Consider the following 27108-nt stretch of genomic DNA (forward strand, 5'->3'; position numbering starts at 1 on the left):
AGCCAGTAGCCGTAGCACTAATCTCACGAGATCGATGCGTCGCCGCTCGCCGCTCACATCGGCACGTCCCGGTCGGAGAACTCGGCGGTGGACCGGCGCAGCAGCATGTCGCCGTGGTTCAAGAGCAGCCCGAAGACTCCCGGCGCGAGCCCGCACCGGCGCAGGTCCGCGAGGTCGGGTCCGACGACCGAGCGCGCGGACGGGCGTTGAGACGGCACCCGGGTCGGCACCCTCGCGGCGGCGCTCCCCGGCGGCCTCGGCGCGAAACGCGGGGGCGTCGAGGCCCTCCGAGTCGCGTCCCCCGCGCCGCCCCGGACCCCCCCGGACAGATTGCCGCATCCGACTCCAGCCATGTCGGCGACCTGGCACACCAGATCCTCGAGACTCACGCACGTCCCGGCGTCGCCTTTCCAAATCGAATCGTACAGCCACTTGACGTCGTGCGCGCCCACCACGCCGTCACCGTCCACGTCGACTATCGTGAACCAGAACCGCTGCGCGTCCCTCGTGCTCCTGTCCTCCGTCCACCGCGTCAACTTGACGAAGTCGTCCACGTCGAGCGCGCCGTGTTTGCGACGATCGCCGTATGGAAAAAACGCGTGGATCCGCTCCACGACGGCTTGGGAATACGACGCGAAGAGCTCGTGGCGGAGCAGCTCGTCCAGGCCGACGTACCCGTCGCCGTCGCGGTCGAGTTTGGCGTGGTGCATCCTCGCGCGGTACTCATTCGCGAGCGCCGCCGACGCCGCCGCAGCCGAAACGAGTTCATCCTTCTCCGCGACGACGGCGTCGAGGCGGGCGGCTCGGTCGGCGCACGCGGCGCACGGGACGAGCGTCGTGGGAGTCGAACGAACGACGGGAGTCACGTCATCAGGGGAGTCGTGGGTCACCACGTGGGTCTCGTCGTCGTAACGGTCGTCGTAACGGTCGTCGTAACGGTCGTCGTAACGGTCGTCGTCGGCGAAGGCTTCGGCGGCGCCTTCGACGGCGAATGCGACGAGGTCGTCGACGACGGAGTCAACATCCGCCGCGAACATCGCCCCCTCCTCCTCCTCCTCCTCCTCCTCCTCGTCGTCGTCGTCGAGGACGAAGAGCACGGGGCTCGGAGGTTCAGGAACGGCGCCGTGCGACTCCCCGACGATACTTCCCGCGCTGCCCGGGCTGCCCTTCTCCGAGGATAGCGCAAAGTTTCCGCGCTCGTTCCCAGTCACTCCGCCGCGGGCGATGAACCCGGCTATGCGCGCCGGCGGGCTGTCGTCCACCGAGCTACCCGCGAGGGACGCGTGGACCGGCGGCGGGGACCAGTCGCCGGAGAACGGCGACGTCGAGTCGGAGCCGTTTCCAGAAACGGCCGCCGGCGCCGGCGACGACGACGACGCGTCCCTCGCCCTCCCTCTTCTCCTCTCGAGCTCGCCCTCCAGGGCGCTCACCCTGGCGATCAGGGCGCGGACCTCCGCCTCCGATGCCTCGGCGCCGGACAACGCCGCGCGGGTCGCCTCTCTCAACGATTCGTTCTCGACTTCCAGAGCCTCGCACCGGGCGCGCCATTCGCCGACTTGTTGGCGCAAACCCCGAACCGGCGTTCCCTGTCGCGCACCCGCCTGTTCGGTGGAAACGTCCGAGTTCCAATCGGGCCTCTTCGCGTGCCTCGAGCCCGCGTGCGCGGACTTGGACTTGCGCCTGTATTCGTGCGACGCCTCGGCGCGGTCGACCGCCCACGCGGGCGCCGCGCGCCCATCCGTCGGACGCGATCCCGGGTCTTTTTCTCGCGAGTTTACCTCGCGGTTGACGTTTTTTATTCCCCGATCGGTGGCGGGTTCCGTCTCCCCCAAGCCCGCGGCGCACGCGCGCGGGTCCGCGTCCGCGCTCCACGCGCGTCTCGCCTCCGCGACCACGAGGGTGAGGCGCGTGGAGCGCGATCTTCGTCCGTTACTTTTTCCGTTACTTTGTCCGTTACTTTGTCCGTCACCTCGTCTCGCGCATCCGTCGTCTCTTTTTCCGGGCTTGTTTTCACCGAGGTTTTCGTGGAGCCTACCGTCCGTCGGGGCTGCGCACGGCCAGGCGTTCGGGTCGAGGATCGTCGAACCGTTCCATCGCTTGGTTCCTCGGCCGCCGCCGCGGCTGGGTGCGGCGTCCGAGGACGACTCCGGGCTGGTGGATACGGCCCTGGAGCTCCGACGAGTGGGCTTTTGCCTCGCGAGGAAGGCTCGCGCGTCGCTCGACACCGCCGCGACGAAGTCAAAGGCGGCGCGGGCCCCCCGGTCGACGAGCGCCGAACTCTTTCCCGGTCGGCGATCGTCGTCGTTCTCCTTGTCGTCGTCGGGTTCGAGATGGCTCGCGGCCTTGGGCGGGGACGGGCGCTTCGAGGTCGCCGCCCACCGCTGATGCCACGACGAGGAGGACGATGGCGGACCCCCGGACGCGCGACGTTCCCCCGACCCGTTCCCGCCTCCCTCCCTCAGCGGCTCCCGCGGCGAACGCCCGGGGGCGTGGGCCCGAATAAGTCGACCGGACGGCCGGGGGTTACCACCCGGGGCCTTCTCCCGCCTCGGAGGCCGCGGCGCCAGCGTCCCACCGCTCATCGTCGTTGTGTCATTGTTCCCCCTATGGACCGAAGTGCCCACTGCGGGCAAATAAAAACGCCCCTCGACCGACAGCGCGCACGGCGCGGATAGTTCCTCGCGGCGAACACGGCCCGAACACGTGAGTCAGAGTCATTTTTTGGACGCGGTCACGGGTTATTTACTCAGGAAAAAACGAACAAATGCGCGATCGGGCCGATCCCGCCTGGCAAATCCCACGTGGTGACACTTTAGCCCGAAAAAAGCCCCCTTTCGGCTCATCCCGAGGGACGCGCACGTCACCCGGGGTTGAGCGCGGGTCCACCCACGATGGGCACGACGTCGAGCAAGGGTTCCAAGACTAAGGCTGCGCTGCGCGCCACCAGCCCCGGCGCGGGCTCGACGCCGAGCGGAACCTCCCCCGCGCACCTCCGCGGGCAGCTCGCGCAGCCGAGCATCAAAAACACGCGCCGGGTCCAGGATATTTACGATATGAAGGCGGTGCTCGGAACCGGCGGGTACGCGGTGGTGTGGAGCGCGGTGCACAAGACCACGCGCAAGGAATACGCCATCAAAGTCATGAAGGCCACCGCGAGCGCCACACCCAAGGACGGCGAGGTCTCCGTCGACGAGATTCGCAACGAGATCGAGGTGATGAAAAAACTGAAGCACGCCAACGTGGTGTACATCAAAGAGTACTTTGTCCAGAACGGCAAGTTCTACATCGTGATGTCGCACCTCAGGGGCGGCGAGCTGCTCGACGCGCTGTTGGACCTCGGCAACTACACCGTGAGTCAACCCCGATCGAGTTTTCATCCCCGCACGAATCCGAGCATACCCCCACACGCATCCCACCGGTCGCCAAATCCAAAACCAAATCCAAAAACTCACTCGCGACGCTCCCAACCCGAATATATTTCGTCGCCGCAAACAGGAGGAGGACGCCAAGATGATCGCTCGACAGCTCCTGGACGCCCTCGCGTACATGCACCTCAACAATGTCACGCACCGGGACCTCAAGCTCGAGAACCTCCTGCTCGCCAGGCCGAACGACATATCCTCCGTGGTCATCGCCGATTTTGGCTTGGCGAGAAACGCCAAAACCGCGAGGCAGGTTTTCCAGACGCAGTGCGGCACCCCGTCCTACGTCGCTCCCGAGATTCTCCTCGGCAAGCCGTACACCCCCGCGGTGGACGTGTGGAGCATGGGCGTGATCCTATACACCCTCCTCATCGGTTCCTTCCCGTTCGCGCACGACGATCAGCAGACCCTCTTCCGGCTCATCTGCTCCGGCAAGATGGACACCGCGCAGCCCGAGTGGAATCACGTCTCCGACGAGGTGAAGGATCTGCTCCGCGGCCTTCTCGACGTCAACCCGCTCACGCGGCTCACCGCGGCGGACGCCCTGAACCACACTTGGTTCACCAGCAACCTCGACTGCTCGTCCAGGGACCTGCGCAAGTCCCGTTTGAGGCTTCACAACTTCGCCGACGCGTTGAAGCTCGACGTGCGAACGTTTCGGCCCGGCGATTACATCGTTCGGCAGGGCGAGATCGGCCGCGAGGTTTTCCTCATCCGCGACGGGACCTGCGACGTCATCGTGACCCACCCGGACGGTACCAGCACGCAGATCGCGCAGCGCGGCAAGGGAGACTTCATCGGGGAGATGGCCGTCGCCAAGAGCGACGGTCACATCGACGATTCAGACGTCAGCCGCCCGGGCAAGGCGAGGACGGCGAGCGTCGTGGCGGCGAGCGCGGTGACGGCGACGGTGCTGAGCAGGGCGGACATGCAGTGGGCGGTGGACCACGACTACGCCCTGGAGGGGGAGCTCGCGAACGTGGTGGAGACCCGGCGGTTGGAGCTGCAGCGGACGGAGAGGCCGTCCGTGGGGTTATAGCGGCGGGGTCCGTCGTCGCGCGTGCTTTTTGCGTTGTTTATTTAGTGGAAAGAATTTTAGGTCTAAAGAAGTGTCGACGGTGGGTCCGGCCTCTCCACGGTGACGCCGCGCGACCCCTCGCGCCGTTTCGCCGGCTAGATCTACACGTTGAACGACTCCCCGCAGCCGCACTCGCCCTTCGCGTTGGGATTTTCGAACACGAACTCGCTCCGCAACCTGTCCGTAACGAAGTCCATCTTCGTGCCGACGACGTGCATCAGCGCGGCGGGATCTATGATGACCTTGACGCCGCTCGCCTCGTGTGTCACCACCTCATCGAACTTCCCCTTGTCGCCGTCGTCGGCGTAGTTCATCGTGTAGGTCATCCCGTTGCACCCGCGCGTGCGCACCCCGATCTTGAGGTACGGCTTGGCGCGTTTGGCAAGGAGCTCCTTAATGCGCGCTGCCGCAGCCTCGGTGAGCTCCATGGCTTGCTTCCTTATCCGAGGCGCGCGCGTCGCCCGCGCGGCCTCCCGTAGGGCGGACATCACGCACCCGCCAGACCCACGGCCCCTTTCCGTCGGTGGACTCCGTCGTTCGGCCCAGCCTCTCCCCGCGCCTCGACTGAACTCGCGCGACTTTCCCCGTGCCGCGACGGGGCGAAAGTGACGCACCGAGCTGGGCAACCCGCGGTTTCCTTCGACGCCGATTGGCGACGTGTTCGCCGTGCTTCCTTTCGCCCGCAAAATCTGATGACTGGTTCCCATACGGACCGATTTTCGTGCCTCGAAAGCCGTCAGACGGTCGCTTCTCGAGTTATTTTTGCGCATACGCCCGAAATAAATCCGAGTTCAGGCCGTTCGGGAGAAGCAACAACGTCGGGGGAACCGAGCTCCGCGGGCATACCATCCGCCGGTCGTCGCTCCGTCGCACGGAGGACACCGCGCATTCCGAGCGAGCGAGCACGCTCCCGGTGCGGATACATCAGGTCTGACCTCATCGGACCAAGCAGCGACGACCTTCAGTTCGACCCGCCCGTCGGATCCGAAGGCTGCGCTAACGCAGCGACCACGACTCGGCCGTCGGGGGGGAAAAGCGAGAGCGCGGTTCCCCGAGTCGCCATGGCGGGCGAGGAGAACGACTACGGTGCTCGCGCGTCCTCGCGCACTCCCAACCGCGTCGGCGCGCTTACCGAGGCCAACGTCAACGAGATGATGGCCCCCAACAGCGCCGCCAAGCTCGCCAGCTTCAAGGGCAGGTGGGTCATCGCGCGCGCGTTACGAATAAATACCCCCGGCGGTTTTTCCACCGCCGCGTGACGGGGCGGGACGCGATCGCACGAGCGTCGCGGGGCGGTATCGGAACCCCGGACGATCTTATCGAATCGATGCGATGTGTCCCCGCTCCGATATCACCCGGCGCGCGCTCCCGCGAATCGTCACCCCGCGCGCGGCGCGCACATCTCCGCCCGAGACTTCCGTTCCCCCCTCCCCGTCCAACCGCATCTTTCCCAACCTCGACTCACCAACCCCGAACGAAACCCCATCCTTCCCTCACCGCGCAGGCTGAACGGGCTGAAGCGCAAGTCCATGGCGCCCCAGGACTTCCGCCAGAAGGGCGGCCTCGATCAGGGCTTCGCCGCGACCCCGTACGCGTCTCGCGAGGCTGGCCGCGTCAAGGAACTCGCCGAGATGATCTTCGACGATGCCTCCTTTCTCGCCGGCGTCGAGCGCATCGTCACCTTCAGGCCCAAGTCCAAGAAGACCGACGGCGATGCATATCTCAAGGAGCTCACCCACCACATCAAGGCGTCCAAGGAGACGTTCAAGATGATGAACACCAAGAAGGATCAGCTCGTCGACGCGTGCCAAAACCTCGAGACGGAGCTCGTCGCCGAGATGGAGACGGCGGTTTCGCAGGCGGAGGCTTCCGCGACCGCCATGGCCAACCAACTCGCGTCGCAGGCGGCGGTCAACACCGCGAACGACCAGGGCACCGCCATGGCCACCGCGGAGGAGCGCGCGGAGCTCGAAGCGGAGAAGCGGCGCGTGCAGTCGCAGAATCAGCTCCTCGAGGAGAACCTTCGCAGGATCGAGGAGCAGGAGGCTCAGCTGCAGCTCGGCATCGACCAGCTCGAGCAGGAGCGCGCGCAGATCAGGGACGAGGAGCATCAAAAGCTCAAGGCGTCCCTGTCGAAGCGCGAGGCGGACCTCGAGGCGCGAATCGCCGCCGCCGAAAGAGCCGAAGCGGCGGCGGCCAGGGCGCAGGATCTCCTCGCCGAGGAGAAGAAATCCGCGTCGCACGCGGAGGCGGCCGCCGCCGAAGCCGCCGCGCTCAACGAATCCCTCCGCGGGGAGCTCGCGAACGTCAAGGCGGAGCTCAGCGCGCTCACCTTCGCCAAGGAGAGCGACGCGTCTGCGTTTGAGGCACAACGAGCCGAGGCGGAGGCGTCCTCCGCGGAGCTCCGAGCGCAAATCTCCAAACTGGAGGCTGGCGCCGCGGAGGCGGTCGCCCGCATCGAGGAGCTCGGCGCGGACGCCGAGGCTGCGACGGCGCGGGCGCAGGCGGAGATGGACTCGCTCAGGGCGCAGATGATGCGCGACAAGGATGAGGCGCTCAACATGCTCGAGGATAACTTTGCAGACGAGATCAAGCGCAAGGAGGAGGAGATCGCCGCGGAGTGGGCCGAGATCATGCAGCGCAAGCTCGAGGAGCGCGATCACGAACACAAGCAGCAGGAGAAGCTGCGCGAGTCGACGCACCTCGAGCAACTCCGCGAGGCGCGCGAGGCTGCGGCGAAGGCATCCGCGGACTCCGCCGCCACGCTCGCCGCCGTGAAGGAGCGAGCCGCCGCGAGAGAGGCGCAGCTGCAGTCCGAGAACGCCGGCGCGTCACGCGAGCTCTCCCGCGCGGTCGACGCCGCCGAGAAGGCGCACGAGGCGACCAAACTCGCCGCCAAGGAGACGCTCGCGAGGGTGGAATCAGCCGCCGCGGCTCGCGCCGAGGACCTCCTCGGACAGATCAACGCGCTCAAGGCTGACCTGAAGGACGCCGTCGAGGCTGCGAAGGGCGACACCGCCGCCGCCAAGCTCGCGCACAAGGAGAAGATGGCCAAGCTGGAGGCTAACGCGCGCGAGACGCTCGAGCAGACCAGGCGGGCGATGACGGAAGACAAGGCTGCGTCCATGGCGCAGCTCCGAGCGGATCTCGAAGCCGCAGCGCAGGCGCACGTCGCGTCCTCGCTCGAGCAGCAGAAGCTCGCGATGGAGGCGGCGTTCGCCGAGAGCACGCACGAGGCGCGGGCCAGGCACGTGGAGGAGAAGTCGGCGGCGCTCGCCGCCGCCGCGGAAAACGCCAAGGCGGCGATGGACGCGCAATCCGCCGCCCACGCCGCCGCGCTCGCCCAGCTCGAGCAAAAGCTCGCGGACGCCGCAGCCGCCCAGCTCGAGCAGCAGAGGCTCCACCTGGAGGCGACGCACGCCGCCGCCCTCGAGGCCAAGACGCGCGAGCTCTCCGAGACGTCCAACGCCGACGCGTCCGCCAGGCTTTCGGAGCTCGAGGCGCGGCTCTCCGCCGAGAAGGAACAGGCGCTCGAGGCTTTCGCCGCGGAGGCGCACGCCGCGCTGCAGAGCCAGCGCGCGCAACTCGTCGAGGAGGCTGCCGCCGCGCGCGCCGCGGAGCTTCAGCAGGCTGCCGTTAAAGCCGAGGGAAAGCTCAAACTCGCATTGGAGGCGACGAGGGACGAATGCGCACAGCTGTACGCCGCCGAAGCCGCCGCCGCCGCCGACGCCCTCCGCACCTCCGCGCGGTGCCACGAGGAGCTCGCGCTGGCCGCCGCCGCCGAGGAGCACGCCGCCGCGATGGCCGCCGCCGTGGCCGCCGCCGAGGCTTCCACCGCGGATCGGATCGCGTCGCTCAGCGCCGGTCACGCCACCGAGCTCGAGAGGGCGGCGCAAACGGCGGAGGATGCCCTGCACGACGCCGTTACTAACGCTGCTAACGCCGCGCGCGAGGCTGCGGAGGCTGAGATTGCGTGGGCCAAGGCGGAGGCCAAGGAGGAGAGGGATACCGCGCTCGCCGAGCTCGAGGCGTCTCTCCGCGCCGAGATGTCCGCGGCTCGCCTTCAGATGCTCGAAGGCGCGTCGACCGAGTACAAGGAGGAATCCCAGCGACTCGAGAGGACGGTCCGCGAGGAGTGCGCCGCGGAGAAGGAAGCGGCGATGCAGGCTGCCGCCGAGGCTGCCGCCGCCGCCCTGCGCGCGCGCGAGGCTGAGCTCGCCGATACGTTCAAGGCTGAGCTCGCGGCGGCGGCGCAGGCGGCGAACGAGGCGCTGGCGAAGAAGCTCGCCGAGGCTGACGCGGACAAGAAGGCGGCCGTCGCCGACGTCACCGAGAAACTCGAGGAGAAATCCGAGAAGAACCTCGCGACGCAGCTCAAGATCCAGGAGGCTGCCATCCGCAAGGAGGCTGCGGAGGCGATGTCGAAGGCGCTGACTGAAGCCGCGACGGAGCGTTCCGAGGCTCTCATCGGCGCCGCCAACGAAAAGTCGCAGATGTACGTCGAATTCTCCAAGGAGAAGGCCGATGCGCTCCGCGAGCAGGAGGAGGCGATGAACGCGCGGTTCGCGCAGGATCGCGCATCCGCGCTCGAGGCAGCCGCCGCCGACAAAGCCGCCGCGCTGGACTCCGCCGCGACCCGCGCCAGAACCGAGCTCGACGCGCTCAAGGAGGAACACGCCGCCGCCATGGCCTCCGCGGAGATGGCCAAGTCCACCGCGCTCGCCGCGGCGGCAGCCGCGGGCGCCGCCGCCGTCGCCGAGGCTGAGACGGCGGCTCGCGCCGACAAGGAGAGCGCCCTCGCCGCCCTCGCCGCCGCCCACGCCGAAGCCGTCGCCGCCCTCGAGCAAAAGCTCTCTTCGGAGATGTCCTCCGCGCTCGCCGCCGCGCAGGGCGACAAGGGCGAGGCCATGCGCGCGCTCGAGGCGTCCCTCCGCGCCACCGCCGCGGCGGATAAGGAGTCTGCCCTCGCAGTCGCCGCCGCGGAGATGGAGGCTGCGCTGGAGGAGCAGCGCGCCACCCTGTCGACGCAAGCCGAGGAGGCCCACGCGGCGGCGATGGCGGAGATGCGCGCCGCCGCCCGAGCCGAGCTCGAAACCGCGCTCGCGAACGCGGACGAGAAGGCTAGGATCACGCTCGATAACCTCCACGAGGAGCTCACCGAGAAGTCCGCCGCGGACGTCGCCGCCGCCGTCGCCGCCGCTGAAGCCGCCGCCGCCGCCGAGAAGGCTGCCGTCGCCGCCGCCGTCGCCGCCGCTGAAGCAGCCGCCACCGCCGAGGCCGAGGCTGAGCTCGAGCGGCGCGAGGCGGCTATCCGCGCCGAATGCGCCGCCGAGAAGGCTGCCGCGCTTCAAGCCGCCGCCGCCGAGAAGTCGGCCGAGCTCGGCGAGGCGTCGGCGGCGCGGATGAGCGCGCTCGAAGCCGCCGCCGCCGAGAAGGCTGTCGCCCTCGAGCAGCAGAGGCGCGAGCTCGAGCAGGCGGCGGAGAAGGACAAGGAGGCGGCGCTCGACGCCCAGGCTGAGGCTTTCATCGAGGACAAGTCTCAGGCTATCGAGGAGCTCGAGAAGCAGATTCGGGACGAAGAAGCCGCCCAGATGGCGCGGGCGCTCGCCGAGCAGAAGGCTGAGCTGCTCAAGCAGGCGGCGGAGCAGCAGACGGCCGCCCTCGAGGCGCAGCTCGAGATGCTCCAGAGCAGCGGCGAGCGGTCCAAGTCCGCCGCGCTCGACCTCGCCGAGCAGGAGAAGAAAGCCGCGATGGAGCGCCAAAAGGCGACCCTCGAGTCCCAGTTTGAGACCCAGAAGGCTCAGGCCATCGCCGCCGCCGTCGCGGAGCTTCGAACCACCCTGGAGTCCACCGCCGACGTCAAGGTTAAGGCGTTCGAGGCCCAGGCCGAGGGCCGACACCAGACGGCGCTCACCGAGCTGCGCAACCAGCTCGCCGTGCAAGCCGCCGCCGACAAGGACACCGCCTGCCAACGACTCCGAGCCGAGCTGGAACAAACCGCGGCGAGGGACAGGGAAACCGCGCTCGCCATGCTCCGCGCGGAGCTCGAGGCTGAGGCTAAGCACGCGCGCGACGCCGCCGTGCGCGAAACCGAGATGCGCGCCGCCGAGGCAAGGCGGCTGGCGCACGAGCAGGGCGACCAGGCTGTTGCAAACGCGGAGGAACGCGCGGCGCAGCACAAGGCGCGCCTCGACGGCGTCATCGCACAGCTCGACAGCGAGAAGGAGGAGGTGGTCCGCGTCAAGCGCGCCGCGGACGCCGCCGCGCAGCTCGCCGCCGCGGAGAAGGCTGCGGTTGTCGCTCGAGCGGAGTCCGCGGAGCGCGCGACGAAGGAGATTGAAAACGCCGCGGCGCAACTCCGCTCGGAAATCGCGTCGATGCGCGCGGCGCAGGGCCAGAGCGAGGAGAAGCGCAACGAGATGCTCGTGTCCGCGAACAAGGAGATCGACAACGTCCGGCGCCAGCTCGCCGAGGAGCGCGGGCGCATCGCCGCGGAGGAGGCTGCGATCGCGGCGACCAACGCGCGCGTCAAGGAGCTCGAGGAACAGCTTCTCGACGCCGACGAGGTTCGCAGGCAGCTCCACAACCAGATCCAGGAGTTGCGCGGCAACGTGAGGGTCTTTGCGCGCATGCGCCCGCCCGCGCCCGGGACCCAGTGCGCGGTCAAGGCGATCGACGTCGAGTCCATGTCCATCACCGACAGGCTCGGCGACGAAGCCGTCTTTTCCTTTGACAAGTGCTTCGGCCCCGAGGCTACCCAGGAGGATATCTTCGAGGACGTCAGCCAGCTGGTGCAGTCCGCGCTCGACGGCTACAAGGTTTGCCTCTTCTCCTACGGACAGACGGGCTCCGGCAAGACGCACACCATGCTCGGCGCGGGCGAGGGGGATCAGCGCGGTATCATCCCCCGCGCCGTGCAAAAGGTGCTGGAGCACGCCGAGCAGCTCTCGAAGAAGGGGTACGAGTACACCATGGAGGCTTCGTACGTCGAGATTTACAACGAACAGGTTCGGGACCTCCTCAAGCCCGGCGCGGACCACGACGAGAAGCACAAGATCGTGTCCGCGCCCGAGGGTGGATGCCCGACGGTTTCCGGGGTGGAAAGAGAGCCCGTGCGAAGCGTCGACGCCGCCGCGGGTTTGGTCCGCCGCGCCGCCGCGGCTCGGGCGGTGGAGGCGACGCAGATGAACGCGCAATCGTCGCGGTCGCACACGCTCTTTCTGCTCTACATCACCGGGCGACACGCGGCTTCGGGGCAGCTGCTCAACGGCTGCCTCAACCTGGTGGACCTCGCGGGTAGCGAGCGAACGGCGCGGTCGGGCGCGGAGGGGCAGCGCATGAAGGAGGCTTGCGCCATCAACAAGTCGCTGTCCTCGCTGGGCGACGTGTTCATGAGCATCAGCCGCGGCGATAAGCACATCCCGTACCGCAACAGCAAGCTCACGCACCTCCTCGCGCCGTGCCTCGGCGGCGACGGTAAGACGCTGATGATGGTCAACGTCGCTCCGGAGCCCGAGAGCGCCGAGGAATCCATGCACTCGCTCAAGTTTGCCGCGCAGGTGAACGCCGTCGAGCTCGGGGGCGGGAAGACCCGCGCCAAGCGCAACGTCACCTACGAAAACAAGGAAAACGCCGGGGCCAACGTGGTCGTCGGACCGGCGGCGGCGGCGGCGGCCAAGGCTGGAGATAAGGCGCGCAGGTCCAGCATGATGCCCCTGCCGCCGGGTGCGCTCGCGAGGCGCGCGAGCATGGCTGTGGGCAAGCGCCCGCCGGGTGCGGACCTCACCGGCCGGGCCGCCAAGAGGTGATTGATTCCAAGAGGTGATTCGGGACACAATCGCTGACGGGTATTTTGGAACTGGGGGATTTGGGAACAACCGGGGGGGGGATTTGGGGGGATATTATCGGTTTGAGCGCCGGGGCTCGCCGACGACTGTGGATACAACACTCGAGGGGGAGACACTTATCGTTTTAAACTACAAGAGACGTTTTCAAAGTCGCGTCATCAGAGGCGCTCTCGGACAGCCGCCGCTCGACTCTGCTCTGCGCCCCCTCACAACCCGGGTTCCCCCGCCCTGCCGACGGAGAAGCTCCGATAGGAAGTAAACCAGCCCGGCTTTTTTCGCTCGCCCCCGCTCGGCGGCGTCCGCACCCCGCCAAACTTGTTGTAGTCCCTCTGGCGCATGGGTCCGAGAGGCGCGCGTGACCCTTTCGAGGACCCCTGAGGATTCTTTCGACCGGCGGGCGTGACGCGACCCCCCGCGCCCCCGGAAGCGCGTCGTTTCGTATCACCCGTCCTCGGCGACGGCGGTTTGTGGTTGGTCGCGCCCCCGCGTGTGCGGGTATCCTCCTCCTCCTCCTCGTCCTCCTCCTCGCGCAGCATCGCCTCCGCCTCGTCCACGAGGTCGACGAGCGACACGTCGAACGCGAACGCCCTCGCGTCGTCGAGAAGCCTGGCCGGGGTGTCCTTCTCGCGCGGAGGAGTCCCGTCGGCGCCGGCGACTGCTCTCCGTCGGCGAGTGCTTTCGACGGGCTTTGATTTCGCGGGCTTTGAACCGGCTTCCGCCGGGGGCGGCTCGGGGCTCGGAATTTCCCACGCCACCGGCGCCGGCGTCCTCGCCGCCGCCGCCTCCGCCGGCGGCCGTTCGGGGCTCGGGCTCGGCACCTCCACGCGCTCCGCGGCCACCACCTCGCCGGCCGCCGCCTCGGTCCGCTCGAGCGCGAGCAACCTCTCGGCGACGGCGGCGGCTTTTTCTCGCCGCGTCGCGAGGCTGTTCGGGGTTAACACGAACGCGGGTTTTTTCCCGCCACCGCCGCCGAAGCCGCCGAGGGAGGAGGGCGGGGGTGCGGGTGACGACGCGGACGTCGCCCCCGCGCGCGCCCCCCGCGCACCGCTCGTATTATTCGCCGCCCCGAGCCGCACCTGTTCCGCGGCGATTTGAACGATGGAGCTCGCGCGACCGTCGCCGTGTCGCCGCTTGACGAACTCGTCGAACGCCCGAACGGGAGTGACGGGCGCGGAGGAGACGTGGTCCCCCACGGGGTCCGCCCTCGGTTCCGTGACCCCGAGGCACGCCTCGAGCGCGGCAGCCGTCTCCGGCGACGGCGCGGCCGTTGATTGTTGTTTTTTGAAGATTTTGTCGCCGTCGCAAGTCGCCGGCGCCGGGGTGGTACCCTTGAGCACGAGGAACTCCTCGATGATCCGCGAGGGCGGGGACATGTCCGGGGGGTGCACGACCGCGCTGAAGCTCGCGTCGCTGAACGCGAACGTCGCGTCGTGGTCCAGGTCCCGGTGGCGGCGTGTCGCGGTCGGCGGCGCCATGAATCCCGGGGGGCTCGGGTGAGTCACCGGGGCGGACTGGGGCGCGGCGGCTGCGGCTGCGTAGCTCGTCATCTCGCGGTCGACCCGGAGCATGAACCTCGCAGCCTCTTCCGCGGACACCCGACGCCCGTCCTCGTCGACGCCGAGCACCGCGGCGACCGTGCGACCCGTCACCTTCTCCGCGACGTCCGCGACGACGTCCCCGCTTGGTCCGCCTTTTTTCTTCGGCGCTTCCGACTCCGCCTCCCCGTTCGTCATCCCCTCGTTCGTCTCCGCCGCGGACGTATGCGCGTGAACTCGCTCAACCGCGAAGCTCGAGTCGAACGAGTCACCGCCGCCCGGGTCCCCGACGGGCGAGCCCGCCGCCATCGACGATGCGCTCGTCGTGTCCACGCTGGCGTCGGCGAAATAAAACGCCCCGGACGGCCCCATCTCGGGGTCGAAGCGAAGCACCTTCGGTCGCTCGACGCCGCCGCCCTGCTCCGCCGCCGCCGCCGCCGCCCTCGGCGACCCAACACCCGCGGGTGAATTCATTCCGAAGGGTTCCCAGTGGATCCCAGCCTGCGCCGCGGCGGCTGCGGCGAGGGCGGCGACGAGGGGATCATCCGGGTCCGCCGCCGCGGCTCTCTTCGCGGCGTCCAAAACCTCGGGCGGGAGCTCGGGGGCGGACGACGGCGTGAGCGTTCTCTCACGCCGAGCTCGTCCTTCGCCATCCTTCGCCGAGCGGCTCGACTCGTGTGGTGTATCTGCCGGTCGCCCGGCGTCGTTTACGTTCGGCGGGGACGGCGCGGCGACGCTGACGCTGCTGTCGGGCGAGAGCGTCATGTTCATCGTCGCGCCGGAACGAATGGAGCGAGTCGCGGACATGGGCGTCGCTGGCCCCGGCGATGGCGACGGCGACGAAGAATCGGATCCGGGTGCCGTCTTAAGCGCCGCCGCGTTCCGCGCGGCGGCGGCGAGCATCGACGCCTTGGCCCACGCGGGCGCTCGCGACGTCCCGGACTGCACCGCGGAGAGCCAACGCAGATCCCGCGCCGAGCCCGGGGAGAGGCCGGGGATAAACGGGGAACCCGGCGGCGGCTTCGCGGCGGTCGCCGCTTTCGCGTTCGCCGGGGCGGCCGCGTTCTCGGCGGCGGCGGCGGCGGCGGCGGCGGCGGCGATGACGACGGCGGGGGGCGTCGAGGGCGTTGGCGTCGCCTCCTCTCGTGCGACGCCGCTCGTCCGCACGACGATAGTCTCCGGGGGTGAGCCGACGGTTGATCGATGCGCACAGCTGTCGATCGAAGAGTCATCCGTCGGTTCCGTCACTACTCCGTTCGCGGCGACGTTCGATGCGGCGGCCTTTGCGGGGGTATCCGGCAGCGGCGTGATCGTCAACTCACCCGATGCTTGCCCCATCGCGAGCGACGCGCGCGCGTCTCCTCGCGCGAGCGCGTTGATGGTGGCGAGCGCGCGCGCGAGTTTTCCGCGGAGCGTCTCGATCTCCGCTCGTCCGTTCGCCTCGGCCGCCTGCGCATCCTTCCTCGCGCCCTCCTCCGTGACGCACCGCGCTCGCAGCTCGTCCAGCTCCTTCTCCAGCTTACTCCTCGCCTCGGAGAGCTCCACCACCTGTCGTATGAGCTTGGCCACTTTGCGCTTCTCCTCCGGGCCGAGGTCGTGGAACGACGCGTGCGTGTGTTCGCCGAGGGGCACGTACGATCCGTCGGGCGCGGCGAGGGCGTCGATGTCCGAGCCGAAGGGCGACGGCGGCGTCGGGTCCTTCTCGGGTCTCGAGGACGCCTTGGCGTTGGACGCGACGCGCTGCCACGCGCGGAAGTTGGCGTCGTCGACGGTTCCGGCGCGCGAGGGTGCGGAATCGCCCTCGTCGTCGTCGCCCCTCGCCGCGCGGGGGACGGGGGGATTGTAGACGGGCGCGGACGAGCGCCGAGCGCGGGCGCCGACGGCGGGCGGCTTCTTCGCGCCGCGCCCGTAGGACGCCGGCGCGCCCCAGGGCTTGCGCGGGGGTTCGCCCGGGGGTCCCATCGTCGAGGTACCCGGGGGGGGGTGTGGGGGGGACTCGCGCGATACACGGCACGAAGCGGCATTCGACGGTGCGGTCGAGACGAGAAGAATCCGAAACGCACGCGACGTCGATTCGCAACGGCTACTTTTTGGGCCTCCGGGTATTTTTTGGAGCGTTTTATTTTCACCAGCCGAGTGGACCAGGCGTTGGACGCGCGCGCTGATCCGTGCGAACGCAAACGAGATGACCTGCGTTCAAAGACCCAAGATGAGATGTTAGAAATCATGTCATCTGAGGCTCGTGACCATCTCGTTTGCGTTCTGCCAAGCCGCAAAAGTGCCAAGATCAGCGCGCGCGTGAAAACGGTCCCGAAAACCCCGCCAAGTCGCGGCCGAGGCGGAAGCAGACTGAGTCCACGTGGCGGTCCGCACGAGCGTACTGGACCGAAAGAACGTGAACGAGATGAACAACTTGGTGAAAGTCGACAGCTGCGAGCTCATGTCAACCTCCGTGATGTAAGAGACTGGCAGAGGTGACAAAATTGCAAACGCAGCTGCGGGTCGCGTTCATCTCGTTCACGTTCGCACATTTTTCAAGATCCAGTACGTTCGTGTACCATAAACCGAGGCCACGTGGCGTCGTCCTCTGCCTCCACCTCGCGCGCGGTGAGGCCATCAGTACCTCGTCGCCAGAAACTCCCCCACCCCCCCCTCGTCCTCCTCCCACCTCGCGAACGTCGCCGTCACCGCCCCGCGCGGCGTCCTCGCCGAGACGACCTTTTCGATAAAGTCGAAACTCGCCCCCGTCACGTCCACGTCGCTGGGCGCCTTGCGCGGGTCTTCGAGCCGCACGAGGACGTCTCCGGGGCGCACCAACCCGCCCGCGAGGCCGGGGAAGGGAAGCGCGTCGGTCACCACCGCACCGATCGCGGAGCTGGGCTCGTCCTCTGGGTCCTGCGAGGGAGATATCGAGGAGGGATGTCAAGGTTAAAAATTATCGGATCCAATCGGACCCGACATTGCTCTTTTCTCGGAGCTCGCGTCGTGGCTTTTCTCGGGGCGGTGCTCGGGGGCTACGCGCTCTCACCGCAAGCTCCTGGATAGCGCAGTGCGGCGCGGGCGGGAACCTGGGCGCGATGGAGATGTGCTCATCGATGGGCCTCGCAAGGACGACTCGTATCGTGCGCGCTCGCCGCGCGTGCGTCGACGCGTGCGTGTGCGCGGCGCCGTGTCTCGGTTGAAGACTTCCAAAGGGGCTCGCCGCCTCGTCGGGGGGCACGGGCGGCGGCGGGTAGTAGTCGTGAACGCCCGGCGGGGGCCTATCGATGACGTGCAGCGGCGGCGGCGACGACGACGACGACGACGGCGTCGGCGGCGGGGCGGAGGGCGACGGTGCGGGGAGCACGTCCAGGTCACCGAAGAACCCCCCGCCGCTCGCGCCGCGCCGCTGGGTCGGGCGGGGCGGCGCGCGGGTCGAAGGCGGCGGGTCGGCGCGCCCCCTTCCGGCGCCGCGGCGCGGGGTCGGTCGGAACCACGCGGGATGCGCGAGCGCGCGCATGGATGCCGGTCTCCTGGATGCGGCGGCGGCGACGGCGGCGGCGGCGAGTGGGGGCGCGGAGGGGCGCTTTCCGCCTCTCGGGTGTGACACAGCTGTGCAGATCGTGGCGCCAAAACCCGCCGCTGATGGCTGACGTGGGACACTCTTCTCGCGCCAACACCACCGGGCGGCGGAAGACCACCAGGCGGGCGGGGCCCGTGAGATGCCCACGGCGAGCGCGATCGCGCCGCACCGCCGTCCGCTCCTCCCGTCGTTCACGTCGCGCGCGTCTCGCGTCGGGCGTGGTCGCGTCCGAGGAGCTGCGGGACCCCGTTGCTACGGCCAACCGGGCGAGCGAAACGATCGCGGAACGCACAGGCTGTCCATCCAGTCGATGGGCAGCGCCGATCGGTTGGAGGTGATGCGCGCCAAGCCGCTGTTCACGATCGGGCTCTTCGCCGACGCGCAGTACGCGGACAAGGACGACCACGAGCGCCCGTCTGAGCCCGGGCGCGTCAAGCGCTTCCGCGCGTCCGCCGACCGACTCGCGCAGGCGCTGGCCGACTTTCGAAGCAAGGGCGAACAGATGGCGTGCGTGGTGAACCTCGGCGATCTCATCGACGGATACAACGACGACGACGTCGCCGCGCTCGTTCCCACGCGACACGGGCCGGTCCCGGCGCACCTCGCGGATAAATCCCGCGCCGACCTGGCGGTGATGCGCTCCGTCATCCAACGCGGCGTCGGCGCCGCCACCCCCGTGTACCACTGCGTGGGTAACCACGACTGCAACCTGCCCAGGGAGGAGGTGTGCGCGTTTTTGGGAAATCCCGCATCAGCCGCCTACTTCGGCGTCAAGCTACCCCGGGGGTGGAGGCTGCTGGTGCTGGACACCACGGAGGTTAACCCGAGGTACGAGCAGCCGGGGTCGGAGGCGCAGGCGTACGGCGAGGCGTACGTGCGAAACGCCAAGTCGAGCGAGACGGGGGCCGACGAAAACAGCGTCAAGCCGTGGGGCGGCGGCTTGGGTCCGAAACAGTTCGAGTGGCTCCAAAAAGAGCTCGAGCTCGCGACGGAACGACACGAGAAGGTGATCGTGGCGTCGCACTGCGCGCTGTGTCGCACGGCGGCGAGGCCGGGGATGTCCGCCTGGGACGCGGACGCCATCTCCGCGACGCTCGAGCGCTTCGAGTGCGTCAAAGTTTGCGTCGCGGGACACGACCACCCGGGGGGGTACGGCCGGACGCTGGTGCCGGACAGGGACGATGCATATCTCACGTTCGGGCGCGTGCACTACGTGACGCTCGAGGCGATGCTCGAGGCGCCGGAGGGTGGGACGAGTTACGCGGTGATGGAGGTGTACGATCACGAGATCAACGTGGCGGGCGTCGGGTCTTGCACGTCGCGGCGGCTGAGGACGAGTAAGCGGGGGGTGTTCACGGGGGTGGCGAGTTTCGGGGATCGGATGGGGGATGTGGTGGACGAGATCAACAGCAACAACGACGGGCCGATCGATCGATCGCGAGGGGGTGATGCACCGGGTGGGTCGACGGGCGGGGACGGGGAGTTGATCGCGTGGATCAACAGGAACAGGGGCAAGATGGGGCCCGACGTCGAGATCGTCTGACGAGTCGCTAGTGCTACTGATAAAGTGTGTCGTTGGCTAAGAGTAGTTTCCTTCGCTTCTTCTTCACCTGTACTTGGACTGGTTCTGCAGGTACGTCTTCTCGCTCATGCCGTGGTGGAACACCTCCGAGCCCGCGCCCAACGGTTTCATCGCTCCGCATCGCGTGCACTTATCCGCGTATTTCGGATTCATGTGATTGCTCCCGCTCTTCGTGCACTTGTACGATTGGCACGGCCAGAAACCCTTCTTGGCCTTGTCGTCCATCTCCGCCTTTTCCTCCTTGGGCGTGGCGTGCAGCGTGCCCTTCATGTACGCCTTGCCCGCGGCCATGGCGCGATACTGCTCCAGCGTCATCGCGGCTCCAAACCCGGGCACAGGCTCGTGGTCCATGTCCACGTTCGCCGCGCGCATCGCCTCCTCAGCCTTGAGCTTCTCCCTCTCGGCGATGCGCGCGGCCTCGGCGTCGGCGTCGGCGGCGGCGCGCGCGCGTTCGGCGGCTGCCCGGGCCTCCGCCGCTTCTCTCTCAGCCTTTTCACGCGCGACGATCTCCGCGGATCGCATCTGCAGGCCGCCACCCTTCGGACGCCGCTTGGGTTTTCCGGCGTCGTCGTCGTGCGGCGCGTCGTTCGCATCGCCGCCGTCGTCGGGGTCGGACGCGTCGTTGGATGCGTCGCGGCTTCGCTTCTTCTTGGCGGCGCGCTTCGTCTCCTTGCGCTCGCGCCGCCGCTCCTTCTTCTCGCGCTTCCGCCGCTTCTTCTCAGCCTTCTTGGCGGCTTTCCTCTCCTTCCTCTCGGTCTTCCTGCGACGTTCCTCCGCGTCGTCCGCCCCGGCGCGTTCCCGGGATCGCGAGCGTGACCTGGACGGAGACGAGGACGGGGAGTCGTGGCGCCGACCGCCGCCGCGGTCATCCTCGCCGTCCGAGGATGACGACGAAGAATCGTGCCGACGTCGCCGGGATCTGCTCCTCGACCCATCGCGCGACCGGCTCCTGCTCCTCCGCGCCGCTCGGTCCCTCGGGCTCCTGCTCCTACTGCGACTCCTGCTCCAACTGCGGCTCCAACTGCGGCTCCGGCTCCAACCGCGGCCGCGGGTCCTGTCGCTCGCGGCCATCGCGAGGTTGTGCTTAGGAAGAGTGCCACTAAACGCAGAAAGGACGAGGAGGCAATCATCACGAGATTTTACAAAGGCGCCAACGCGTATGCCGCCGGCGCAAAGACCCGAGAGGAAATCGCCCACGCGTCGTCGCGCGAAGAAACGTACGTACGTGTATGTACCGTGAAAACAACCGAACTATCCGATTCGTGCCAACGACGCGCGTGTCCCGCGTCTTTTCGTCCCATAACATCCCTCACGCAAACGCGAAACCGGCTGCGCCAAAATCCAGCGCCATCATCAGCTTGCTCCGCATCTGCTCAAACGACCGGTACTCCGCCAGCTTGATGGTCCTCGAGCACGTCTGCGACTCCGGCAGCGACTCCGGCCGCAGGTGGCGCGCCAGCGTGAGACGAAACTCGCAACCGGCGAACCCCGTCGGCCCCAGCGCAGACGCTCCCGTCCAAAATTGCAGCAGCGCCCTTCGCCGCTCGGCGCATAGCCGCTCGACGCATCGCCAAAACCAACCGACGATGGCGGGCTCGCCGCCCGGCCCGCCGCTCGCCCCGCCGTTCGGCCCGTTTCCCACCACGCCCCCCTGCACCGACGCGCTCGCGGACCACGCGCCAAAGTCCGTGTGCGACGTCGCGGCGCGCCACGCCCGCGGGCACAGCTCGTCCACGCCGCACACAAGCCTGCGCAAATCGTGGGACGAAAACGCTCGAAGCGCGCGAAGGGGGACGACGTCGTCGAGACCCTCGCGCATCAATCGCACAGCCCTGAGCGTGGACGCGCCGCGCGAACGCGTCGCGCGGTGACGCACCAGCGCCGCGACGTACCTCGCCTTGTTCGCGTCCGTCACCTCGACGCCCGCGCCGCCCGGGATGAGCTCGACGGTTCGAAAAGTCGGTTCTTCGCCTTCCGGGTTTTCGCCCCCGTCGCCGGCGGTGGACGCGTCGCGCGTGAACGTCAGCATGTTCACCGCCCACGCGTTGCGCTCCGAGGCGATCGGGTAGCGGAGGAGGTCGAGAAGCGAGCGATGAAACTCGGGCTCCACCTCGGCCATGAGGTCGAGCCACCTGAGGGCGGCGGCGTCGCCGTGCGGGCCGGGGGCGATGGACAGCACCCGCTCGAGCGCGCGCAGGTACGTCGCGCGATCCTCCTCTTCTCCTTCTTCCAGCTCGAATTCCAGCTCGAATTCTCCCAGGTTCTCGTCGGTTCTCGTCGAGTCGTCCGTCCGAAGCCACCTCGCGTCCGTCGTCCCGCCGCGTCTCTCGAGCCTCTCCTTCGCCGCCTTGATCCGCGAAATCGCCGGCAGCTTGGTACCCTCGGCACCCTCGGCACCCTCGGCACCCTCGGCACCCTCGACACCCGATCTCGCGACGACCCCCCCGACGCGGTTGGCCACCTCGCCGAGTTTCTCGCCCACGAACCGATCCGTCGGGTCGACAAAGCCCGGAACGTACCCGTCTTTCGAACGAGCCAAGCCGCCGTCCGCGCCGTGCAGCAGCTGATCCCACAGCCACGGCACCAGCGGCATGCGCACGTGGCACCCGGACGTGATGCACAGGCCAATGAACCTGCCGACGAAACGCCACGTCAGCGGCGACTCGCCCACCGCGCACGTCGGGTCGACGTGGTACCAAACGCAGGCGTTTCTTTGACCGTTTTCTTCGCCGCCCGACTCCTCCAAACCTCCTCCGACGCCTCCGGGCCACGGGCGGAACAACGCGCGGTCCTCGTCGCACAGGAGCGCGGTGGCGGCGAGCTGAAAAGCCTCGCGAACCACGCCGGGGCCGTTTCCGAGCTCGCCGCGAAAGGACGCGTTGACGACGACGCCGCGCAGGGCGTCCGTCGAGTTGGTCGGAAAAGCCGCCGAGTACCGGTTCGGGTGGTTCGACACAGCCGGCGGCGGCGAATCCACGAAGTCGACCCACGGAACCTCCGCGGGAAACTGACCCCGGGCGTGAACGCGGGTAGCCGCGTTGAACCTGCCCCGAAACTCCGTCGCGGCGGCAATCTGCCGGTCGATGCGCCGGTCGAGGGAATCTGAATCGACACCCGGCCCGGGCCCGGGCCCCGCGCGCATGAGACCGAGCCCGCCTCCCGAGCGGTGACTCACCGGGCGGTGAGTCACCGAGCGGCGGCGCTGCGCCGCGATGCGAGCCCGTATCCTGTCGACGATGTCGTAAAATCCGCCAGCCGGATCCGACCGCGAAACCTCCAGGTCAAACGACCGGTGGAACAGCGAAGCATTCGCGCCGACGAGCGAGGCGCGAATCTCCCGCTGCAGCAGCTTAAACTTGGCCGCGAAAGGCAATCGGTGGGGGTGGCGCTCCGCGAGGAAGGCGAGCGGCGAGCCGGGTGTCACGGCGGTGGGGTCCGCGTTGACCAGCCGGGAGAGCGTGGGCGCAAACCGCTCGACCAGCAGCGACATCTCGCGCGCGACGTCCGCGTACTCGGGCGCCTTCGGCGCGACGGGCGCGTCGAGTTCGTCCACGCGTTTGTCGTCTGCGCAAAAGTTCATCGCGTCGCCGCGGAGAATCCCGGCGGCGGCGTCGACGGCGCCGGCGGCGGCGACGAGCGTCTTGAACGGCGCCCCGACGGCGCCGGCGGAGAAGGCGTTCTTAAGCGCGTCGTTCTCGGCGCGAGCCGTCGCGTCGTCGTCGTTGAACCCGCCCCCGTCGAACACGCCGTCGGGCCCGTAGGATCCCCGGCCGAGCCCCCGGCGGGCGTCGGCGGAGGAGAGCCACGCGGACGCCACCACCGCGTCAACCGCCGCCTCGATAGCCTCCAACGTCGCTAGCATCGCCCGCGCCGCCGGCGTGAGCCCGCACAGGTCCGCATTCGGCGACGACCCACCGGACGGACGCACCCACCGGTCGCCGACGACGACGGCGTCGTCCGGAAGGGCGACGACGGTATCCGGAAGGGGTTCAAACGCGCTCGGGTCCCCCATCCCCGGCCAGATGGACACCACGCGTCGCACGGACCGAATCAAATCCCCGCACTGCGCGTCCAACTCGCGTCCGGAGACGCCAGCCTTGATCGCGTTCGCCAGCGTTCGCATCTCCGGCCGCGCGGCGGCCGCGTGCTTGGCGAACGCCATGCGCGCGGCGGAGACTCGGGTGGCGTCAATCTCGGTAACCGTCGACGCGGCGCACACCAGCCTCGCCACCGCCGAGCAGTCGTCCGCGACGGCGCGACCCGACGCGGCCGGACGTTTGAGATGCGCCACCACCCCGTCGCGTGCCCAATTCTCCACGTCCCCGAGTGAACGGCGAATGGCGTCCACCGCGGACGCCCGCATGGCGCGACCGACGTCGTCCGCGAGCGAGCTCGGCTCTTCGGCGTGTGCACACAACCCCGCCCGCGCGCCGCGGCGGTGTTTGACAAAGACGTCGGAACCGAATTGGGGCGGCGGCGGATGCGTCACGGCGCGCGCCAGGAGGTTCGTCGACTCGGCGAGCGAGTTGACCACCCTCTGCGGCGGGCGGGACGTCACGAGCGCGGACATCAGCGCCGGCAGCGCCCTCCCGAGGTTTTCACCCGTCGGTCCCGCGATACCCGCGAGAAAACCCGCCGCGGACGTGGACGCCGCCGCGCCGTCCCGCCCGGGCTCAGCCAGGTTAGGAGAAACAGGGTTATTAGGGTTGTTAAACCCAACCCTCCCACCCGCGTTTGGGACGGGCGGGTGGCCGAGGGCTCCGAGGGCTGGCGGGGGCTGGCCAAACGCGGACCCGGACCTTCTGCCCCCCCTTCCGGCGGGCACGCACGACTGCGCGAGCGTCTCCGCGAGCTTGGTCACGGCGATCCAGCCATCCGCGGCGTTGCGTCTGGGCGGACCTCTCGCGTGCCACTCGCCGCAAACCTCTCCGAGCACCCTCGCCGCGGCGCACGCGTACACCCCGGCGCAAGCCTCGAAAGGGCACATGCGAAGCGCGTCCCTCGCGGCGAAGAGCTCGCAACCGCACGCGAGCAGCACCGCGGCGCGGCCGTCGCGGGCCAGGTGCGGCCTCACGAGGTCCAGCACGGTGAACTCGGCCCCGTTCGCGGGATCGTCGCGAGATTTGGGAAGAAACTCGAGCATCTTCAGCCCGCTCGAGCTGAACGTGGGCACCAGCGGCGACCGGCCGCCGAGCGGCTGAAGGTTTTGAGCGGGTGACGACCCCGACCCCGACCCTGGGGACCCCGACCCTGGGGACCCCGACCCCGGGGACCCCGACCCCGGGGACCCCGACCCCGAACCCTCACCCGCCTTTGAGCGCGCGCCCGCCTTTGGCCCCATCGAGGCGCTCGGGATGGGGTCCCGCCTGAAGAGCTCGTACTTGACCAGCCTCGCGAGCAGCTGCACCGAGGTTCGCATCGCCTCAGCCTTGGCGACAGCCGCGAGCGGGATCGACTCGGGGTTCGACTCGGGGATCGACTCGTCCTCGATTCGAATCGACCCGCGACGACCTCGACCCAACGAGGAGGGCTCCGCGTCCGTTCGCCTCCCCCGCCTCGTCGGCGGCCTCGCGCCCTCGCTCGGCGCGCCCTCCCCGTTCGCCGGCGGTATAATCGTTATCCGCTCGTAATCGCCGAAAAGTCTGCTCAGCTCGCTGTCCCACGACAGCCCCACCGGCTGCGACGGACGGTGGTCGCGTCCAAAACCCCCAAACGGCCGCCGCGAGTGGTTCGGGTCTCTCACCGCGACGTCGGGCGGCGTCAGGTCGTGTTCCATCGGGGCGAGTCCGTGCGCGACACGGTGTTCGTGGAGGCGTGCCCGTTGTTGTCGTTGAACTTCGAGGGCGCTGGGGAGCGCGGTCGAGCGGAAAGGGCCGTCGCTGCGGTTATCGTCGCTGACGTCCTCGTCGTTGACGTATTGAGGGTATTCGCCTTCCCTCGACCCCACGCTGAACTCCACGTCCGAGACGTACGTCTCCGCGTCGCTGTGCGGATCCCCGTCCGACGTGTTCTGCGTTTCCTCCTCGTCGCCGTGGACGTTGACGAGGGTCCAGGGCGCGGCGGACGGGCCGAGCGCCTCGGGGTATCGCCTCGAGAAAGCCAAGCCGCCGCGGCCGAGGTCGTGCGACAAGTTGACCGCGTTGCGACGCGCGGGGGGCTGGTGCGCGCGAAAGCGCCCATCGTTCCCGGGGATGTTTCCGGGGATGTTTCCGGGGGATGTTCCGTTTCCGTGGAAAAGGCTCTCCGGCGCGGCGGCGGCTCGGGAGGTGGGACGCGCCGCGATGCGGGCGCTGCGGCGGCGGCCGGCGGTGGCAGCCTCCGGGGGTCCGGTCCCGGTCCCAGCCCGGGTGCTTCGTCTCCTTCCCCCCCCCCTTCCCGAGCCTTCGGCGGGGGCGACGTCGCCCGTCTCCCCCCACAGCGCCGCCCACGTCCTCGCCGCCTCCGAGCTCTCCCCCTCGTCCTCGCCCCCCCGCGGGCGCGCCATCGTCCACAGCGTCTGGTTGGCGAAGCACACGGACGAGCCCGAGGCGGCGCACGCGGAGAAGAGCGCGTTGACGACAAAGGGCGGCGGCGCGATCCGCGAGGAACCGTCGACCCACCCGCCCCCTTCGTCGTCTTCGTTCCCTTCGTCGCCGCTCCTTCGTTCCCCTCGTCGCGCGGCCGCTTCCGACGCCTCCGCCCCCTCCCTCCTCCCGTCGCCGTCGTCGTTCGGCTTCTCGATCTCGCCAAAGACCCGCGTCACGAGCTCCGCGGCGAGCTCTTTCGTCACCGAGCCGTCGTAAAGCGTCTTTCTCAGCGCGGGCATCTCGCGGTACACCCTCACGCTGGTCCGGAGCTGAACCTCGACGCGAAGCGCCTCGAACGCGTCGCACGCGGCGATCGTCGCGCGGGGGCACGCCTCGCACACGCTGTCCCTGAGGAACGCCGCGAGGATGGGGAGAGACGCGGCGACGAGTCGCGCGTTGATCTTCGCTCGAACAATCTTATCGGATGACAGCGTCCGGGGATCGTCGCGCGCGTGTCGACGTACGTGCTCGCGCGCCAACGCCTCGAGCCGCGCCATCCCCTCGCGCAGGGCGTCGCGCTCGATGCGGAACGACGGATTCGTGGACGCCGCGTGCGCGAGGTGTTCCTCGATCCGGGCCGCGACTTGGATCAATTTATTGGCGCACGCGACCAGCTCGGCGACGCACGTCTCGAGCCTCGCGATGAGATCCCGCCTCTTCGTCTTCGCAGCCCTCGGGCCATCCAGACGGCGGACGATGTCGTAGAGGGCGTTCTGGGAGAGGTCGCGCCACGTTCGCTCGCGCTGCTTGCGGCCCTTAGGCTCGGGCGCCGGCGCGCGCGCCCCCCCGCGGTTCCGCGAGCGCGCGGAGGCGCCCGCCGTGCTGTTTGTTTTTTCGACGCCTCCCGCGTGGAAGTTTGCTCCGCCATCCGCTCCTCCGTCGGGGCGCGTGGCGGACGCGCCTCCCGCGGTGCCGCCGCGGTTTCGGGTCGACGCGCGCGTACCGACACCCACGTCGTCCTCCGGGCGTTTCCGCTTCGCCTTCGACATCTGCGCGCGGCGCGAAGGGGAGGATAGGGTGGGGATCTGGTCAGCGAAAACACCCAGTATCGGGGGGGTGCATTCTTTTCCTCGTTCGACACGCGGAGGGGCTGGAACCCCCGCCGGATGTCCGCGCTCGGGAACATCACGCGACGGAAAGAAGAAACGAGGCCGGGGGGATACATTCGGGAAGGGGCTAACCTCGACTCGACTGCTTTCACGACGCTCGGCTGAAGGCGAGAGGTGTGGCGAGCCCGAGGCTTCGAGGCTGACGAAGGTTACCCGCGAAAAATGAGACGAACCCGCGAGATCCCGGTCATCATCATCAGCAAGGAATCAGAAGTTCGGCCCAATTACGTTTTATGTGACTGCTTTTTAGTTCGGATTGACGTCTTATTTGCGTTTCATCTCAAGACTGTTTGCATGTCACGGAAATCTCCGAAATTCGTGTGTGTCATCGATCCGTTCCGGCGCCGCTGGGTGAGGTTTTATCCGGAGCCAATTGCACGGAGGGCGCCGGGGCGTGTCAAACGTAG

At 68.6% G+C, this 27108-nt stretch overlaps 9 protein-coding genes across 9 annotated transcripts; 3 read left to right on the forward strand and 6 right to left on the reverse strand.

The window, feature by feature from the left end:
• Positions 1 to 53: 53 nt before the first annotated feature.
• MICPUN_60957 (predicted protein) lies at positions 54 to 2582 on the reverse strand (the record flags this gene model as incomplete). The annotated part of the gene is made up of 1 exon (XM_002508277.1): positions 54 to 2582. The coding sequence occupies one exon, from the start codon at positions 2580 to 2582 to the stop codon at positions 54 to 56; it is 2529 nt and encodes an 842-aa protein (XP_002508323.1).
• Positions 2583 to 2891: 309 nt separating this feature from the next.
• MICPUN_60958 (gliding motility related cam kinase) lies at positions 2892 to 4543 on the forward strand (the record flags this gene model as incomplete). The annotated part of the gene is made up of 2 exons (XM_002507999.1): positions 2892 to 3350; positions 3496 to 4543. The coding sequence occupies 2 exons, from the start codon at positions 2892 to 2894 to the stop codon at positions 4459 to 4461; spliced, it is 1425 nt and encodes a 474-aa protein (XP_002508045.1). The 3' UTR covers positions 4462 to 4543.
• MICPUN_60959 (predicted protein) lies at positions 4477 to 5270 on the reverse strand (the record flags this gene model as incomplete). The annotated part of the gene is made up of 1 exon (XM_002508278.1): positions 4477 to 5270. The coding sequence occupies one exon, from the start codon at positions 5268 to 5270 to the stop codon at positions 4602 to 4604; it is 669 nt and encodes a 222-aa protein (XP_002508324.1). The 3' UTR covers positions 4477 to 4601.
• Positions 5271 to 6440: 1170 nt separating this feature from the next.
• On the forward strand, positions 6441 to 12308 carry MICPUN_84595 (predicted protein; the record flags this gene model as incomplete). The annotated part of the gene is made up of 3 exons (XM_002508000.1): positions 6441 to 6736; positions 8360 to 8423; positions 10977 to 12308. The coding sequence occupies 3 exons, from the start codon at positions 6441 to 6443 to the stop codon at positions 12306 to 12308; spliced, it is 1692 nt and encodes a 563-aa protein (XP_002508046.1).
• A 245-nt stretch (positions 12309 to 12553) lies between these two features.
• MICPUN_60961 (predicted protein) lies at positions 12554 to 15844 on the reverse strand (the record flags this gene model as incomplete). Its single annotated transcript, XM_002508279.1, has 1 exon — positions 12554 to 15844. The coding sequence occupies one exon, from the start codon at positions 15842 to 15844 to the stop codon at positions 12554 to 12556; it is 3291 nt and encodes a 1096-aa protein (XP_002508325.1).
• A 654-nt stretch (positions 15845 to 16498) lies between these two features.
• On the reverse strand, positions 16499 to 17381 carry MICPUN_60962 (predicted protein; the record flags this gene model as incomplete). The annotated part of the gene is made up of 2 exons (XM_002508280.1): positions 16499 to 16777; positions 16911 to 17381. The coding sequence occupies 2 exons, from the start codon at positions 17379 to 17381 to the stop codon at positions 16499 to 16501; spliced, it is 750 nt and encodes a 249-aa protein (XP_002508326.1).
• A 202-nt stretch (positions 17382 to 17583) lies between these two features.
• Positions 17584 to 18987, forward strand: MICPUN_60963 (predicted protein; the record flags this gene model as incomplete). The annotated part of the gene is made up of 1 exon (XM_002508001.1): positions 17584 to 18987. One exon carries the CDS (start codon positions 17584 to 17586, stop codon positions 18985 to 18987), a length of 1404 nt encoding a protein of 467 aa, XP_002508047.1.
• A 63-nt stretch (positions 18988 to 19050) lies between these two features.
• Positions 19051 to 20097, reverse strand: MICPUN_60964 (predicted protein; the record flags this gene model as incomplete). The annotated part of the gene is made up of 1 exon (XM_002508281.1): positions 19051 to 20097. The coding sequence occupies one exon, from the start codon at positions 20095 to 20097 to the stop codon at positions 19051 to 19053; it is 1047 nt and encodes a 348-aa protein (XP_002508327.1).
• A 143-nt stretch (positions 20098 to 20240) lies between these two features.
• MICPUN_60965 (predicted protein) lies at positions 20241 to 26581 on the reverse strand (the record flags this gene model as incomplete). The annotated part of the gene is made up of 1 exon (XM_002508282.1): positions 20241 to 26581. One exon carries the CDS (start codon positions 26579 to 26581, stop codon positions 20336 to 20338), a length of 6246 nt encoding a protein of 2081 aa, XP_002508328.1. The 3' UTR covers positions 20241 to 20335.
• Between the last annotated feature and the right edge of the window lie 527 nt (positions 26582 to 27108).

The sequence above is a fragment of the Micromonas commoda genome, chromosome 8 (genome assembly GCF_000090985.2).
Source record: "Micromonas commoda chromosome 8, complete sequence".
In the NCBI taxonomy this organism is placed as follows: domain Eukaryota; kingdom Viridiplantae; phylum Chlorophyta; class Mamiellophyceae; order Mamiellales; family Mamiellaceae; genus Micromonas; species Micromonas commoda.